Below are 16699 nucleotides of genomic sequence, written 5' to 3' on the forward strand. Positions count from 1 at the left end.
GGAATACACATGAGCAATCACTTGAAGAAGAGCTGTATTTATGAACTTTTCATATTAGACAGTACATTTGCAGATATTTTACCCCAGTGTTCAAGGTGAGAGAAAAGAGGGCATGCTCCAAAGTTTTTGCCAACTTGAAGCAGTGTTTTCCAATACAAGCACTAATTGGTCCATACTTAATATGTGCAGTTATTACAAGATACTGGTTTAAAATAATTGTTAATAAAAAGAATGGGAGAACAAACAGGAAAACAAATTATTTTGGATGACAGGATTAAAATATTGCACAACTTTGATAAATTGGAGAGATGAGTTAAAAGCAATAGTGACATTTGTCTAATATCAAATTCACACAGAAATTGGCTGAAATCATCAAATGCACAAGTTATAGAATTTTGGAGAGACTATCAGGTCACTGAGAAGGTGTCACACCTAAAATGTGATGTGGCAAAACAGGCAACGGCAATATGGTGTTTATTACTAAAAGAACCATGCTGAAAACAGCAACGTAATTATTTAGCTCCACTTGGCACGGGTTAGCCTCCAAATGTGCATCACCATTCTGTTTATCACAGCCCAAAAAGACTATCTGTAGAGAGTTCAGGTGAAAATAAGGAAAATTAAGAAAGGTTTTGAAAATAAGACTTATTAGGAAAGGTTAAGAAAACAGAGCAAGCTGTTGAGAAATATACCAGTCTGAAAAATCTTTAGGTAATAAAGATGCTATGAAGTGGGTAGAAGACAGGTATTCTGATTATTCAATAAATGACAGAATAGAAAGTAATAGTTTTTAATAGGGAAAAATATAGATTACATATTTGAGGGGAGAAGAAGGAAGATTGGCTAAACAACAAGTTTGGCAACAGACCAGATTGTCAAGGAAGCTGTAGAATACCATCACTAAGGCTGTGAGTCTTTCACAGAGATCACAGAAGTCACGGATAATGTGACTTTCCGGGACCTCCGTGACTTCTGCAGCTGCAGAAGCTGACCCCAGGCAGCAGACCCCAGCCAACTAGTCCTGCCCAGAGCAGCACCCACCCTCCCCCCAGCATTTAGTAAGTTAGGGGTATTTTTAGTAAAAGTCATGGACATATCACTGACCATGACTTTTTGGTTATTGCCGGTGACCTGTCCGTGACCTTTATTAAAAATACCAGTGACTAAATCATAGCCTTAATGATCACCACAGAAACTCAAGGCTGTTTCAGAATAATGAAGGTCCTACCACTCCCAAAGGAAAGGACAAGATGACTCCACTATACATCTCCATCAAGTATTACTGTGTTGATATTGGTCCACAATTGCTACTAGCTATATTTGAATATATTGCTTTTCAAAATATGTGTGTATAGCACTTATGTCTAAATAAGGTACAAATGAGTGAACAAGTGCCAAAATAGCAATCACATGGACAACAATCCTTCACCCCACCAGGCTATCCAGAACACATGAAAATGTAGAGGTTTTTATAACAAAGTAACATCCACGTAACCTAAAATTGTAAAAGTTTTAATTTTATAAATTACCCAGTTCATATTGAGGGGGAAGTGAAAATCTGTGTGAACAAATTAACATTCCTCAGCATTAACAAAATGTACTTAATAACTTTACAAATGTATTTTAAAGTAAGACAGTAGTAAAATCAATTCTTCCTTTACTTTTTTGCCAAAATTAGAGTTCTGTTATTTCTTTCCTATAGATAATTTCACCATAAACTACAACAGTGCAAAGCTGTGATCTACTTTAGGTTCAGATTATACACTGTGCTGCACTGCCCCAATGTGAGCTCTGAGAGGCACTTTGCCCCCAGAAAGGCACAATACCCCTTGGAGCTCTCAAGTGCACAGGTAACACATTCCTTAGGATGGTGCAGCATACTCCCCCTTGCACATCTGGCCAGAGTTGCTGACTGGTCAAGAGTAGGGACACAGCTATTGTTCTGCCTCCTCTACTCCATTTAGGGTGGCTTGCACTATGAGGAAGAAGTGCCTGAGGCTCAGTCTGCAGGGACTAGAAATGTGAGTAGCACTTGTGCAGGTGTGTAAGGAAGGGATACTCCTTGTGCTCTCCCCTTCAGCACACAACCTGGCCTTTAGATGTTAAGCAATGACTTGCTTTGGCAGGTAATAAAATGTTAGTTTCACCTTTAAAATGAATTAATTATTTTGCTTCAGAGTGAACACAGGACTGGAAGCCTGGGACTTCTGTATATAACCTTGCCTTTGACACTACATCACTGAGCTGTGTAGGGCAAGTCACTTAACTTGTATCTCAGTCTCATCTGTAAAATGATACTTGCCAAATTCAGAGTTGCTGTGAGGATTAACTAGTTAATTTGCACACTGGACTTTGAAGATGTAAATAATTTTTAATTTAAATTGTAACAGATTGCAGCACACCTAGTCTCTTACCTTCAAAGAGACACAAATCACATTCAGGGCTTCCTTTATCTGAGGATGATGTGATTCATGAACCAGTTCCTCACAGATCCAAATGCCAAGGCTGCAAAGAGCAACACATCTGCAAAACAAGGTTAGATAACAAAAAACATAAGGAATGGTTACTTACCCTGCATTAACTGTAGTTTTTTGAGATGTTGCAGTCAGTGTGGCTCTCACTACAGGTGCACACCAACACACGCGCATGAGCTCACAATCTTTTGAATAGCAGTGTCCGTTTGGACTGCACAGGCATCCTGTGCTCTCTCATGCTCCTGTATAAGGGCATAAATTGCAGAGCGGCCGCAACCCTCCCTTGAAAGCCAAAACTCCTAAAGCGGGGATGGAGGACAGTTTGCAGGATCCACACATTACCACATCTCAAAGAATCACAGTAGTATATGTCAGTATGGATCCCACTGTAGGTAACTGGCAAGTGATATCGTCCCCGGATGGTTGGAATGAAGAGCATCAGCAGAATCAGTTACACGGAAATTGGAGTACCGCTCTTCCAAATCTGGAATCTGACCTAGTAGCTAAGTCCAGTGTATAATGCTTGACAAATGTGAGCGTATTGCTCCACGTAATAGCCTTGAAAATTCCTGTTATCTGTATCTTTTGGAAACAAGCCAAGGATACTGCATGGGTGCTGGTGGAAAGGGCTTTAGTAGTTGGTGGGAGAGGTACAGCAGCTAACTGGTAGTACTGTGAGACACGACTTACAAAATGGGTAAGTCTTTGTGACACAATGGCCTGACCCTTTGGAGCAACGATAGCCACAAGCAGACGTTGGGAGAGTTGAAAGATTTGGTCCTGTTGATGCAGTATTGAAGAACTCGGGATATTTCTAGGATGTGGAGTTTCTTCTCCGCTTGTATGGAATCTGGCTTTCGGAAGAACACAAGTAAGTTGATTGACTGGTTTAAGTGGAACTTAGAAATCATTTTGGGGATAAATTTTGCAAGAGGTCTCAGTACAACCTTGTTTGTTGAAACAAAGTGCATGGGGGCTCTACCACAAGTGCCTGAAGCTTGCTCATTCTTCTGTCTGATGTGACAACCACTAGGAAAGACTATTTAGAGTGTAAGATAATAAATGGAGCGCCCCAAGAGGGGCTTGAAGGGGTTTCAGTAAGCTTTAGAAAGATGATGTTGATTTCCCATGCTACAGCAGATACTCTAAAATAATGAATATGCATGTAGCAAACCCTTAAGGAATCTGAATATTGTTGGATGAAAGAGGACTGAGAATGACTGTATTAGAGGACGATACTGCTGCTACATGAACCTTGACTGAACTAAATGGAGGCCCAGAGTGTTAGTTACAGCAAATAGTCCAGAATCCTCAATACCGGGGTGGCTGCAGTGAGTCTAGGCCATGTTTGGCTGCCGCGAGTCTCTTCCATTTGAAGGAATATGTCTCATGAACAGTTCTGCTTTGTACTAGGATTTCCTGAACATGTGAGGAGTGGTTCTTTCCAGGTGCTCAGCCAGCCAACATCCACACCAACTTGGCAACAATTTCAGTTCTGGGTGCAATTCTTGACCCTGATCTTGAAAAAACAGGTCCGAGCAATCTGGGAGCCTGATCAGTGGATGCGTGAACATCTGCTACAGGTCCATCAGTCAGAAATGTCTCAGCCAGTAACAAGATATGAGAATAAGCCTGGCCTAGTCTCATCTGCCTGTGGCAATCAACCTGGAGATTAGGAGAATCAGTAGGAAGGCATAAAGGATGTCCCAATTTCAATGCAGATGGGTGTCTGGCAAGCATCCCAGGCTCATGTCTCCCGTGGAACAGAAGTCTGGGCAATTGATGTTGTCCTTGGTGGCAAACAGGTCTATCACTGGAGGAATATCAAGTAGGTGATGGATTTCAGCAGTGCCCACTCATGGCTTGTGAGAGATTGTCTACTTAGAAAGTCTGTCAAGTCATGTTGACTCCCAAGAGATGCAAGGCTAGTGGTTATGTCATGCAGGTAGCACCAGTTCCAGAGTTATTGCTTTGTGGCAGTTATTGCTTCAGAGCAGGCACCCCCTCATATATGTGTCATTTTACATCCTCTGAGGACCACATCTCTTGTATTTGCAGATGATTCAGGTGGGCTTCTCAGCCTGTTCCACATGCTTCTATGATTAATGGTCTGGATGGTGATGGGTCACAGACAGTACCCCATTTTAAACACTGTTGGGATGCTGGTACCAGATCAGCACTGCAAGGACACGAGATAGAATTGAAGCTCTTGCTTATCTGATGCTTCACAGGGGAGTACACTGACCTGAGCCAGAGTGGTAAGAGGCGTGAGATGAAGTCTGGCAAGCGGTGTCCCATACGTACATGCAGACATATGGCCTAATGTGAGGCAAGGCCATACTGTTACAACCTGGTGCAATACCACCATGTTTATTAACAACTCAAGTGAGAGGATTCAGTCCTAAGGTAAGCATGCCCTCACCATCATGGAATCTATCCTGGCCCATATGAATTCTATCATGAGATGATTTCTTGTAGTTTGCTAGGAGGCCGAGCTGGCAAAAGAGGTAGCACGTAGTTGAGGTTTGTCAGAGAACTTCCTGCTTCTGATCAGCTAGTCGTCTAGATATGGATATACACGGATAATTTTTTCCTTAGGAGTGCACGTACAATGAAGTACTTCTGTAAAGACTCTCGGTGCTGCAGCGTCTCCAAAGGGCAGTACCTTGTACTGATAATGGCTTGGCCCCACCGTAAATCTCAGGTACTTCCTGCAGGCCAGGTGGATGGCAGTGTGGAAGTATGCATTCTGTAAGTCAAGAGCCATTAACTACTCCTGAGCCTGCAGTGACTGGATAATGGAGGCAAGTGTTACCATCCTGAATCTCAGGCAGTGTATGCATCTGTCAGTTTCCTCAGGTCTATGATAGGATGAAGATCCCCTATTTGGAGTAAGGAAATACCAGGAATAGAAGCTTCTCCCTCTGAACTTCCGCAGAACCTCTTCTACGGCTCCTAGATGAAGCAATGAGGCCACTTTTTGTAACAGGCTCCTGCGAGAAGAGTTCCAAAAGAGGGATGGGGAATGGGTGATGATGTCCAGCACTCCTGTGTCGGCCATAATCTCCAGTCACACTCAATAGAAAAGGGGCAAGGTGGCTTCCAAAGGTCAACTCTGGGATGGTTTTGGGGTGGCTCTCAACTGTCTTGTCAAACCTGCCTTTGGGAGGAAGTTTGATGTATGCCAAAGAAGATTAAGATGGTATTGTGTCTTTAAGGGGGCTGGTACCAGAAGAACATACAGGATGGCACTGGAGTGTAAACACCTAAGACTTCAGCACTGCTCTCAAAATCCTTCTCTTTAGGGCACCACTCCTGTCTCTTGGAAAAGGGTTCCCTGCTTGTAGCAGGGGACTCAGAGTGGCCCAGAGACAGTGAGGAAAAGTGTATCTCTGGGGATGGCAGTGTCACTGGCTGGGATTCTAGCACTGATATTGCTGGTGCTGGTGCCAGTGCAAAGAGGAGGGTGGTGGTGTCTCCTTGAAGGCATACCTGAGTAGTCAAAGGGCTTGCTGGTCAGTGCCAGAGTCTGTACTGGGTTGGATCTTGCTCTCAATATTTATACCAGTGTGACAGTCGCTCAAGCCTTCTTTTCTGACTTTGCCTTCAACATCATAGATGGTTGAGCACTCCTCTCTTCGCCTCAATCCTTGCAGGATTGTTGTTTGACCACTCTGAGTTGTTTGCACTCAGTGTGGGTACTTTACTTGTCAGATCTCTATCCCCAGGTGTTGGTGTCAACGTGGTCAGCATCAGGAAATCCAGCCCCAATGTGATCGTCTTGGAACCCTTTTAGATTTCTTCTCCTTTCTGGAATCAAACATGTGGGCACTTGCGAAGATGTCCTCCAAACCGGAGCTGAGGAGACTGTTTCAATGCCTGGATCGAATGCAACTTCATTGATTGCTCCAAGAAGTGCAGTTTGAGTCTTGTATCTCAAGATTTTCCAGTGTGGGATGAGACGGAAAGGCATATGAAATTTGTTAGGGATATTACCTTCCCCAAGGCAGAAGAGGCATCTGCTGTGTCCATCAATTAAGGGCATCAGATCATTGCAAGAAGTACAGCATTTAAACCCTGTTGGTTTAAAATCTGCCATTACCAATGGTTGGTGAAAAGTATTTCACCCTGGTATATCTGAATGTACAGGGGGGATCTCACCTTGCTTATTCACTTCCTTTTGGGGGATGTGGGGAGAGGAGGGTGGAAGAATGCCCAACTAAAAAAATCTCAATAAGGGGTAAAAAGATTTCTTCATGAATTAGAATTTGGTCAGACAGTCCAAATTCTGTCTTGCTGCCACAGGTGGTAAGAGGGAACTGAAAGAGAGTTGCGGCCACTCCGTCATTTATGCCCTCACACAGGGCACATAAGAAGCCCTGACAGACACTGCTGTTCAAAAAAGAGTCCAAGCTCACATGCATGAGGCACATGCACACCTACAGCAGGATCGACACTGACACATTGAAAGAAGAACTCAAGATTCCAAGAATACTCAAATACCTGCAATAAAAACTATATAATATATGATATTTGTGATTTCTAGTCTGCCTTCCAAGATACCAATATATTACTACAGTTTCCTAAACAAGAAAAACATAAAAACCTTAATTTATGATGCTATATAATTGATTTTTAAAATTTACAAGAATCTCAATTCCTCATCCCAGAGGCTAGAATAGGGTAAAAGTGGAGTTCCCTGCCAAGCAGGTGAGGGCAGGGGGAAAAGTAAGAACCCCTGCAATTGTGCATATACCTTTCAGATTAAAAATTCAAACTGCAATTAGCATACACAAATTGTGGGTTAGGGCTACACTCTACACGTTTAGAAAAATTAAGAAAGAACAAAAACAAACAGATCAGTATTTTTAAAAATCTCTTGATTTTTAAGACAACCTATTTATTATTATTTGTATTATCGTAGCACCTAGGAGTCTCAGTCTTGGACCAGTACCCCGCTGTACAAACACAGAGCAAAAAAGACAACCTCATGGGTTTTTGGGTTTTGCTCATGGATGTTTTAATACTTTATATTTGCAATAAAGAGGAGATGGTGAATCTTAGTGGAAGAAATCTACATTTATTTTCTTTAGAGCATGAGTAGAGCAAACAGATGTACTGGACAGGAGTTTGGAAGGGTGGACTTTATGGTGGAAGAAGTCTAAGGAGTTGATTACAAGGTCAGTGTTGATGAAGGAGAGGATCAAGGGCAGTGGAGAGGAGAAGATGGTGGTCAGAGAGAAAGAATTCAGTAATAGATAGGCCAGGGAGGGAATATTACTTAGTGAAGATGAAATCCGAGTAATGGCCACTTTCACATGTCCAAGACATGACCCAGAAATGAAGGCTAAACATAGATATGAAGGAGAGGAGATGGGAGAAGAAATGATTGAATGGGAAGTTAACATGAAAAGTTGCAGTTGCAAGGCTAATGTGGGAAATTGAAAGACAATGAAGAGATAGTACAGAGTCAAAATCGGTAAGTAAGGTGAGAAGTGGATGGCAATTGACAGGTACATCATGGGAAGGGGAAGAATACAGTATGATAGATAGAAGTTCAAAGGCAGGAAGGGGGTTGGATCGCAGTGGGGGAGATATGTGGAAGCTGCAAGAGTAGGAGTGCACTGAATCCCTGAGGGAAGCAAAGAGCTGGAGAGTCTGCTGAATAGAGTCAATGGGGAGACTTCCCTCAGGTGAGCCAGTTGTTGATCTAAGGGTAAAGTATGACTCATTGATTACTCAAGTAGGCTGTTACTACAGCCAGGTATTTGGTGAATGCCCGCGGTGTCCCTGACAGTCCAAACTGCAATTCCTAGTACTGATAATGGGAACTGATCACTTGAAATCTTAGATATTTTCTGTAGACATGATGGACATCTATACAGAAGTAGGCATCTTGAAGGTCAAGAGCTGAGTACGATTCCTGTGGATCTAGGGAGGGAATTATGGAGGCGAGGGTTACCATCTTTAACTTGAATCTGTAGATGAAGGTATTCAGCTGTCTCAAATCCAGAATTAGTCACGAGACCCCCTTTTCCTTTGGTATCAGAAAATACTGGGAGTAAACCCCTTTCCTTCTGAATTCTGTTGGAATCTCTTTTATTGCACCAAAAGTTATAAGTGACTCAACTTCTTGATGTAGCATGCTCTAATGGGGGGCGGGAGGGGACCCCTGGAGAAGGAGGGAGAAGATTCAAGTGGAAAGGGTGTGGTATTGAACGGAGTATCCTGGTTCTACTACCTCCATAGCCCCATGGTCTGTTATGGTTCTCCAAATGCGATGAAAATAAAAAAGATGGTTTCCAAAAGGGGGGGAAATAACAGAGAGAGCAACTAGAAGTCATACAAAGCTCTTGGCAAATTCTCTTCCTCAAACATGTAGATGAATGTGACGATGATATAGAGGATGCTGATGGTTTTTTCCTCTGGAACTTCTGATGCTTTCTTGGGGGCTGAAAAAGTCTGTATTGAGGGTAATATGAGTGTGTAAGGTAAGACTGAGGCCTACCTGCTTTCCTCTTCAAAGCAGATGAATACACTCCTAAAGAATGCAAGATCTCATTAGTCTTCTGAGTAAGTCATATCCTTCAAACCACTGGTCTTCTGTAATAACTTGTACTTTCTAAGGAATGCGGGAAGCTTGGAGCCAGGATGACGATCTCATGACAATTGAAGTTTCTTAGTCCTGGCCATGGTATCAGATGCATCAACATCTGCCTAAAGAGATGTATGTGTTACAAGTTACCACTCTGAAATCAAAGACTTAATTTTTCCCCCCCTGCAGTCCTGTGGGATTTTATTGGCAATTTGGAGAGGTTATCATAATTCAAATTGTCAAATTTTAGCCAGTAATGCTAGAAAATTGGCTATTCTCATCTGTAGGCTTAAAAAAGAAGCAATTTTTGCACTTAATTAAGTCTACTTCTTAAGCTCCTTATCTCAAGTGGTAGATTTGGAAGGATCTTGATGATTCATCTTTTCATGGACTGCTAACACCACGAGGATCTTGGAGCAGGATGTATATAAAACTGTATGAAACCTGCAGATGGTACTTGATATTGTTGCTGCAAATGCTTGCAAGTTGAAGCTAGAGAGGCCAGTTTCTGCCAGAGCAGTTTCACAAGGTGCAGGAAGCCTTCATTAGCAGGCATCGCTAGACGACCTGGCATGGTTGTATCCAAGATGTCAGAGCTTGTATGACTTCCCTTTGACAACTTCTACTAGGATCTTTAGCACATCTGCCATTCTGCTGAGCAATGTCCAAAAAGATGCACTGTCCTCTGGCTATGAAGAGGGCATTAACAACTATAGCCATATGAGGAGATGACAAGGTTATGTGAGCTAGAATAATGAGATCATCAGTTTAACTTCTTCAGAGTCTTAGTCTAGATGTTCAGCAGAAGCATCTGGTTCTTGAATAGTTAAAAGTGCTATTCTTTGCGATGATGGAAGTGGAGATACAGGCCTGGAACATGTTGCAGATGCTGACCAATTTGCACACTGAAAGTTTTATTGAGCTCAGTAGGGCCAAGGTGCTGTAAAGCATAGGGAGCAGGGGACCATGGTGGAAGATACCAAGAACTAGGGTTCCTGTGAACTTCAGAACTAGGGTAATGATAATGAGACCTAGACTCCCTATCAGAGATGTACGTATTTAAATCCCAGGGAATGAGAGGGAGAGGGCTCTCCACCATTATCAGAAGCTGAGTAGGAGAAGGAGCACTCCTCCTTTAGTGGTGGAGACATTGTGGCAGAGATGCTAAGCAGACCCTCTATGCAACTTCTGGCTGGTACTACTGGTGTGCTCGGTACCGAGGTATAAGATGCATTCAGTACCACTAGGGGGTACCTTAGTGAATGCTAATAGAGAGACCACTATCAAAGAGACAGATTACTCTCTACGTGCCATATAAGTCCTCAGTACCAAGAACTCTGATACCAAAGGTACGTGAACTGACTGCATTAGTACAGGGATAGTCAGTACTATGCGGTTTGGTGTGGGCAATGTCTTATGAACTGAAGTGACTGGTACTAAGGATTGGTGACCAGAGTCTGCATGGGTTGCAGAAGGACCCTTTCTGGGCTTTGCATTACCCTTCTTCAAGGGTAAATGTGGAGTTTTACACTTTTTAGGGTTAGAATGTTCCTTTCTTCCTCCTAGGCTGATAATAGCTGTCCTAGCAGGGGAAGATAGCCACAGGCATGCAGGAGTGAAATCAGGAAGGCCAAATCACACTTGGAGTTGCAGCTAGGAAGAGATGTTAAGAATAACAAGAAGGGTTTCTTCAGGTATGTTAGCAACAAGAAGGTGGTCAAGGAAAGTGTGGGCCCCTTACTGAATGAGGGAGGCAACCTAGTGACAGAGGATGTGGAAAAAGTTAATGTACTCAATGCTTTTTTTGCCACTGTCTTCATGAACAAGATCAGCTCCCAGACTACTGCATTGGGCAGCACAGCATGGGGAGGAGGTGACCAGGCCTCTGTGGAGAAAGAAGTGGTTCAGGACTATTTAGAAAAGCTGGACGAGCACAAGTCCATGGGGCCAGATGCGCTGCATCTGAGGGTGCTAAACGAGTTGGCGGATGTGATTGCAGAGCCATTGGCCATTATCTTTGAAAACTCATGGCGATCGGGGGAGGTCCCGGATGACTGGAAAAAGGCTAATGTAGTTCCCATCTTTAAAAAAGGGAAGGAGGAGGATCTGGGGAACTACAGGCCAGTCAGCCTCATCTCAGTCCCTGGAAAAATCATGGAGCAGGTCCTCAAGGAATCAATTCTGAAGCACTTAGAGGAGAGGAAAGTGATCAGAAACAGTCAGCATGGATTCACCAAGGGCAAGTCATGCCTGACTAACCTAATTGCCTTCTGTGACGAGATAACTGGCTCTGTGGATGAGGGGAAAGCAGTGGACGTGTTATTCCTTGACTTTAGCAAAGCTTGAGATACGGTCTCCCACAGTATTCTTGCCAGCAAGTTAAAGAAGTATGGGCTGGATCAATGGACTATAAGGTGGATAGAAAGCTGGCTAGATCGTTGGGCTCAATGGGTAGTGATCAATGGCTCCATATCTAGCTGGCAGCCGGTATTTAGCGGAGTGCCCCAAGGGTCGGTCCTGGGGCTGGTTTTGTTCAATATCTTCATTAATGATCTGGAGGATGGCGTGGACTGCACTCTCAGCAAGTTTGCAGATGACACTAAACTGGGAGGAGTAGTAGATATGTTGGAGGGTACGGATAGGATACAGAGGGACCTAGACAAATTAGAGGATTGGGCCAAAAGAAATCTGATGAGGTTCAACAAGGACAAGTGCAGAGTCCTGCATTTAGGACGGAAGAATCCCATGCACTGCTACAGACTAGGGACCGAGTGGCTAGGCAGCAGTTCTGCAGAAAAGGACCTAGGGCTTACAGTGGACAAGAAGCTGGATATGAGTCAACAGTGTACCCTTGTTGCCAAGAAGGCTAATGGCATTTTGGGCTGTGTAAGTAGAAGCATTGCCAGCAGATTGAGGGATGTGATCATTCCCCTCTATTTGGCATTGGTGAGGCCTCATCTGGAATACTGTGTCCAGTTTTGGGCCCCACACTACAAGAAGGATGTGGAAAAATCAGAAAGAGTAGCGGAGGGCAACAAAAATGATTAGGGGGCTGGAGCACATGATTTATGAGGAGAGGCTGAGGGAACTGGGATTATTTAGTCTGCAGAAGAGAAGAATGAGGGGGGATTTGATAGCTGCTTTCAACTACCTGAAAGGGGGTTCCAAAGAGGATGGATCTAGACTGTTCTCAGTGGTACCAGATGACAGAACAAGGAGTAATGGTCTCAAGTTGCAGTGGGGGAGGTTTAGGTTGGATAGTAGGAAAAAAAAATTCACTAGGAGGGTGGTGAAGCACTGGAATGGGTTATCTAGGGAGGTGGTGGAATCTCCTTCCTTAGAGGTTTTTAAGGTCAGGTTTGACAAAGCCCTGGCTGGGATGATTTAGTTGGGGATTGGTCCTGCTTTGAGCAGGGGGTTGGACTAGATGACCTCCTGAGGTCCCTTCCAACCCTGATATTCTATGATTCTAAGATCCTTGAGGCTATGTCTACACTATAGCCTATGCTGGCATAACTTCAGCTGTTCAGGGATGCAAATATTCCCCCTTCCCCCTGAGTGACTTAAGTTATGTCGACATAAGCGCTCATGTGCACAGCACTATGTTGGTGGGAGAGCTTCTCCCGCTGACATAGCTTCTGACAGTAATGGAGGTGGTTTTATTACACTGATGGAAGAGCTCTCTCTTGTCAGCACAGAGCTTCTTCACCTGATGCGCTGCAGCAGCATAGCTACATTAGTACAGTTGCACCACAGTAGGCTTGCCCTTAGTTACTTGCACATCAAAGGAGTGGGCTGATGAGATGATGGGAGTATTTTTACATGATAATTGCTCTAGGTTTTCAGCCTTTGTTGCTCCTGGATCTGAGGAAGGATGCATTGAACTTTCCATAAAGTTGTCGGGTGTGGCTCCCTAGCTTTGTGTGTTCTTTTTGAGGAGGACATACAAATTGAGTACCTATCAAGGATATGCCCTTCTCCCAAACACATTTGGCATCTGATGCTCTTATCATTGAGGGGCATTATTCACATGAAGGACAGTTCTTAAACCCCAGACATTTCTGTTCTGCTATAGCAGAGACAGGATAAACTAAAGGAATGAATTAAAAAGCAACACTGCCCTAAACTAGTCACTAAACCAGGGGTGGGCAAACTTTTTGGCCTGAGGGCTGCATCTGGGTATGGAAATTGTATGGTGGGTCATGAATACCCAGTGTGGGAGGGGGGCTCTATAAGGAATGTTACCGAGGTGGGGGGAAGGGGGACTCATGGAGTGTGGTGCCGGGAGGTGAGGGGAGCAGTATTGGGGACTCCTAGGGGCTCTGCCAGCAGTGACACCAAGGCGGCCGTACCACCGCCATGGCACCCTAGCTGGGATGGGTGTGGTCCCTGGCCGGTTTCGAGGCTCTCAAGGATGGGGCCGTAGGAGACCAGGAAAGGATTGGGTGTGCTGTCGCATGGGGGAAGGGGGGGGGGGGGGGGGGAGGAACTGCCATGTAGGGGTGGGGTTACAATCCCAGAAACAGCGCGGTTAAATCACACCTACACAGTGTGGCTATGCATGCCAGAAGATGGTACACCTCTACCCAGATATAATGCTGTCCTCAGAAGCCAAAAAAAATCTTACCGCGTTATAGGTGAAACAGCGTTATATTGAACTTGCTTTGGCCTCAAGCATCTCCGTTATTAATAGACAGCAAATACCCTGCCCCCTATCTTAACCCCATCTACTTCCCGCCCCCTGACTGACTGCTCAGAACCCCCAACCCATCCAACCCCCCACCCGTCCCTAATCACCCCCAGGACTCCCACGCTGAGCCACGCGCCGCACCAGGAGGGGCGCTAGGACCCGGGGAACCGGCACACGGAAGCGCTCACACCTGCTCGACCACATCAGCTGGGGTGAGCCCCGTGGGGGCGGGGCAGGGGGAACTGGTCCAGCAGCTGCTGCCTTGTCCACGGAGTGCACCCAGCCCGGCGCAATGGCTGAGCCCGCGAGGGGGAGCAGGGTGGGCAGCCTCACCTGAGGTGCCTGTGTGCACCTGGTCCCCACCCCGTGCCCATGCGGTGCTGGGGGAGGGTGAGCCATCGGCAGGCCCACGCTCAGCCCATTTCTCCTCCTCTGCAGAGCCCTGCGCAGCCCGTCTCTGGTGAGGACATCGCGGCCAGCTGCCCGCCGGGGTGCATGGAGCCCCTGACTGCCGGCAGGTAGTGCGGCGCGCTATGGACCCAGAGAGCCCGAATGGCGCTGCTGCGAGCAGGGCGCAGCCTGCCAGCCAGGCCCGCTGTGTGCTGAGTCCTCCAGCGCCGGGACAGCGGTACCTGCAAGGCACCGTCTAGGACTGGCACCTCTCCCTGCCCTGGATCTGCAACTTCCGCACGTGGACCAGTCTTCCCCAACTTCTCGGAGCCGGCTGGAGCCCGTGTGACATTCCCCTGCACTGCCGCTGCCCTCCTTGGGCTGTGGCTGCCCCCTGCTCCCTGTCCCCTGATCACCCCCCCCCGAGACCCTCTCTGCCCCTTATCCAACCCCTCGGCCCCGGCCCGGCACCCTTAACACGCCACTCAGAGCAGCGTGTCAGAGCCAGACATCCGAATTAGTGTTATATCGGGTCGCGTTATATCGGGGTAGAGGTGTACTCATCAAGGGAACTCTGAGTCGGGGGCTGCAGAGCGCCGGGCGGAGCGGGGCAAGCCCTTGACCCCGCTCTCCAGCAGGAGCTCCAGGGCCAGATACAAACATCTGACGGGCCGGAAGCAGTCCGTGGCCCATAGTTTGCACACCCCTGCACTAAACTAACAACTACCTAGCAATCACTACCCAGAGCTATTTACAAACAATTAGGAGGCTGTCCAGGGAGCAAGAGCTCAAAACACTGCTAAGTTCAGTGAGGGATTGGATATTGCAAAGTTCTGACCCAAAGCCACAGGGTGTGAAAAATAACTGAGGAGCGGTTGGGGTCATCCTGTCCTTTATGTTCTTGGACAGAGGCACGAGGACTCTCAGGGTGCAGACGCAGTCCCCAACAGGTACTGCTAGCAAAAGTGTGCAGGGTGCACGTGCACCATTAGTGGAATATATGGACAAGCACTAAAAGGAGAACTTGGATTACAACATACCTACTTGAATATACTGCAATTATAAAAGAGCCTCCAATAATATGGAGCCTTTCATCACTTGTTAAAATATGACCTACCGTGCAGGACCAGATGGCTCCTCTCTCGCAGAACTTAACACAGTTTTGATTGTGAGTTCCTAAAACAAAAGATGTAAATGTTCAAACTCAGTTGCCAGAAATGTCTCCACAAAAATCTTTAGAAAAATATAAGGGCTCTGCTATAGAATACACAGGCTTATTCTTTTGCTGGGTCTCAAGCGTAAGTAATCAGACTTTTTACTCATCTAACAAAACACACACACACACACACACACACACACACACCTTAAATTTTAAATTATTTTGTTCCTAGTAGTGCCTCCAGTGTACCAGGCCCTTTAAAGGAAGGTATGAACCCTGCCTGAAGAACTCACTTTCTCAAAACACACAGAAATGGACCATAGGGGAGAGGGAAACAACAAACAAGTAATTGGCCACATCCAGCGAAGTTTTATTGAACTACATTTTTAAAATAATATTTTCATAAATTATACCAATATCTAACATAATACATACTTATAATTTCCTGGTTATGAACTCTCACTTCTTTTGAACCCTCACAACATGGTCATCAAGCTGCAAGACTGTATTCTTTCAGGACCCATCAAGCCTTGTTACTAATTGGAGGAGTGCTCTTAACTGATGCACAGTACTCGCTTCCCACAAATCTGGGTAGCGAGTAGTCTCTTTGGAATACTTTTAAAACCTGCTGCCCCAGAGAGCGCGAGTGACTGAACCAGGATTTTATACATACTACAGAACATTACCACTAAGTTAAAAGGTTTCTTTTAAAATACAAACTATGAACTGTTCCGGGTATCATACTGAAAACACAGAATATTAGATAAAAACTAAGAAAACAATACATGCATCTTGTGTTCCAGATATAATCCTATCTGAGGAAGGGAGACAGGAGACGCTGGATGTGGTTCAATTAGGCTGCAACTTTATTCCTAAATGTCAGGGAGTACTCAGCAAATAAAAGTGTACAGTGCAGATAATTCCATAATTATTTACATATACGGGGGCTGCGAGGGGCTGCTGTCAAGCCTCCCCCTTCACCCATCCTAGTCCCAGGACAACCTGCTGCCGGGACCTCAGCCCACCCCTCGAAGGAGGATGAAGGGGGGCTATAAAGGGGGAGATTGGCTCCCTGCTGTTCCAGTCGTAAAAGACCTGAAACCCCCTCTCCCCCATTTCTGCTCTTTTAAAGAATACCTCTTAACTCCTTTATCAATCCATTGTATCTGATCACCATATCCCTTCCCTATGGAGGGCCTGCACTGGACATCTACCACAAGGAGCACCAGCAATTAGTTTGACTGCCTCCCCCTTTCCCCTATATCTAGCCAGGTTCCCAGACATCTACTAATGCCCTCTTTAATATCGGCCAAAAACATGTCAGATCCCAGGTCTGACAGGCAGAGCCCATCTTCCCTGAATAATTCTGTTGCCCCAAATGCTACGTCCGG

At 45.4% G+C, this 16699-nt stretch overlaps 1 protein-coding gene across 21 annotated transcripts in view; it reads right to left on the reverse strand.

The window, feature by feature from the left end:
* The window catches only part of RALGAPA1 (Ral GTPase activating protein catalytic subunit alpha 1), a 247743-nt gene that overhangs the window by 97373 nt on the left and 133671 nt on the right, over positions 1 to 16699 (reverse strand). For all 21 annotated transcript variants that reach the window (XR_010600693.1, XR_010600692.1, XR_010600691.1 and 18 more), the window contains 2 exons: positions 15267 to 15325; positions 2415 to 2523 (listed from right to left, as the gene is read on the reverse strand). Coding sequence is in view for 17 of the 21 variants with exons in the window: in XM_065593297.1 (XP_065449369.1) it covers positions 2415 to 2523; positions 15267 to 15325 (168 nt within the window). In the remaining 4 variants the exon portion in view is untranslated. The remainder of the gene's footprint in view (positions 1 to 2414; positions 2524 to 15266; positions 15326 to 16699) is intronic.

This window comes from Chrysemys picta, chromosome 4 (genome assembly GCF_011386835.1).
Source record: "Chrysemys picta bellii isolate R12L10 chromosome 4, ASM1138683v2, whole genome shotgun sequence".
In the NCBI taxonomy this organism is placed as follows: domain Eukaryota; kingdom Metazoa; phylum Chordata; order Testudines; family Emydidae; genus Chrysemys; species Chrysemys picta.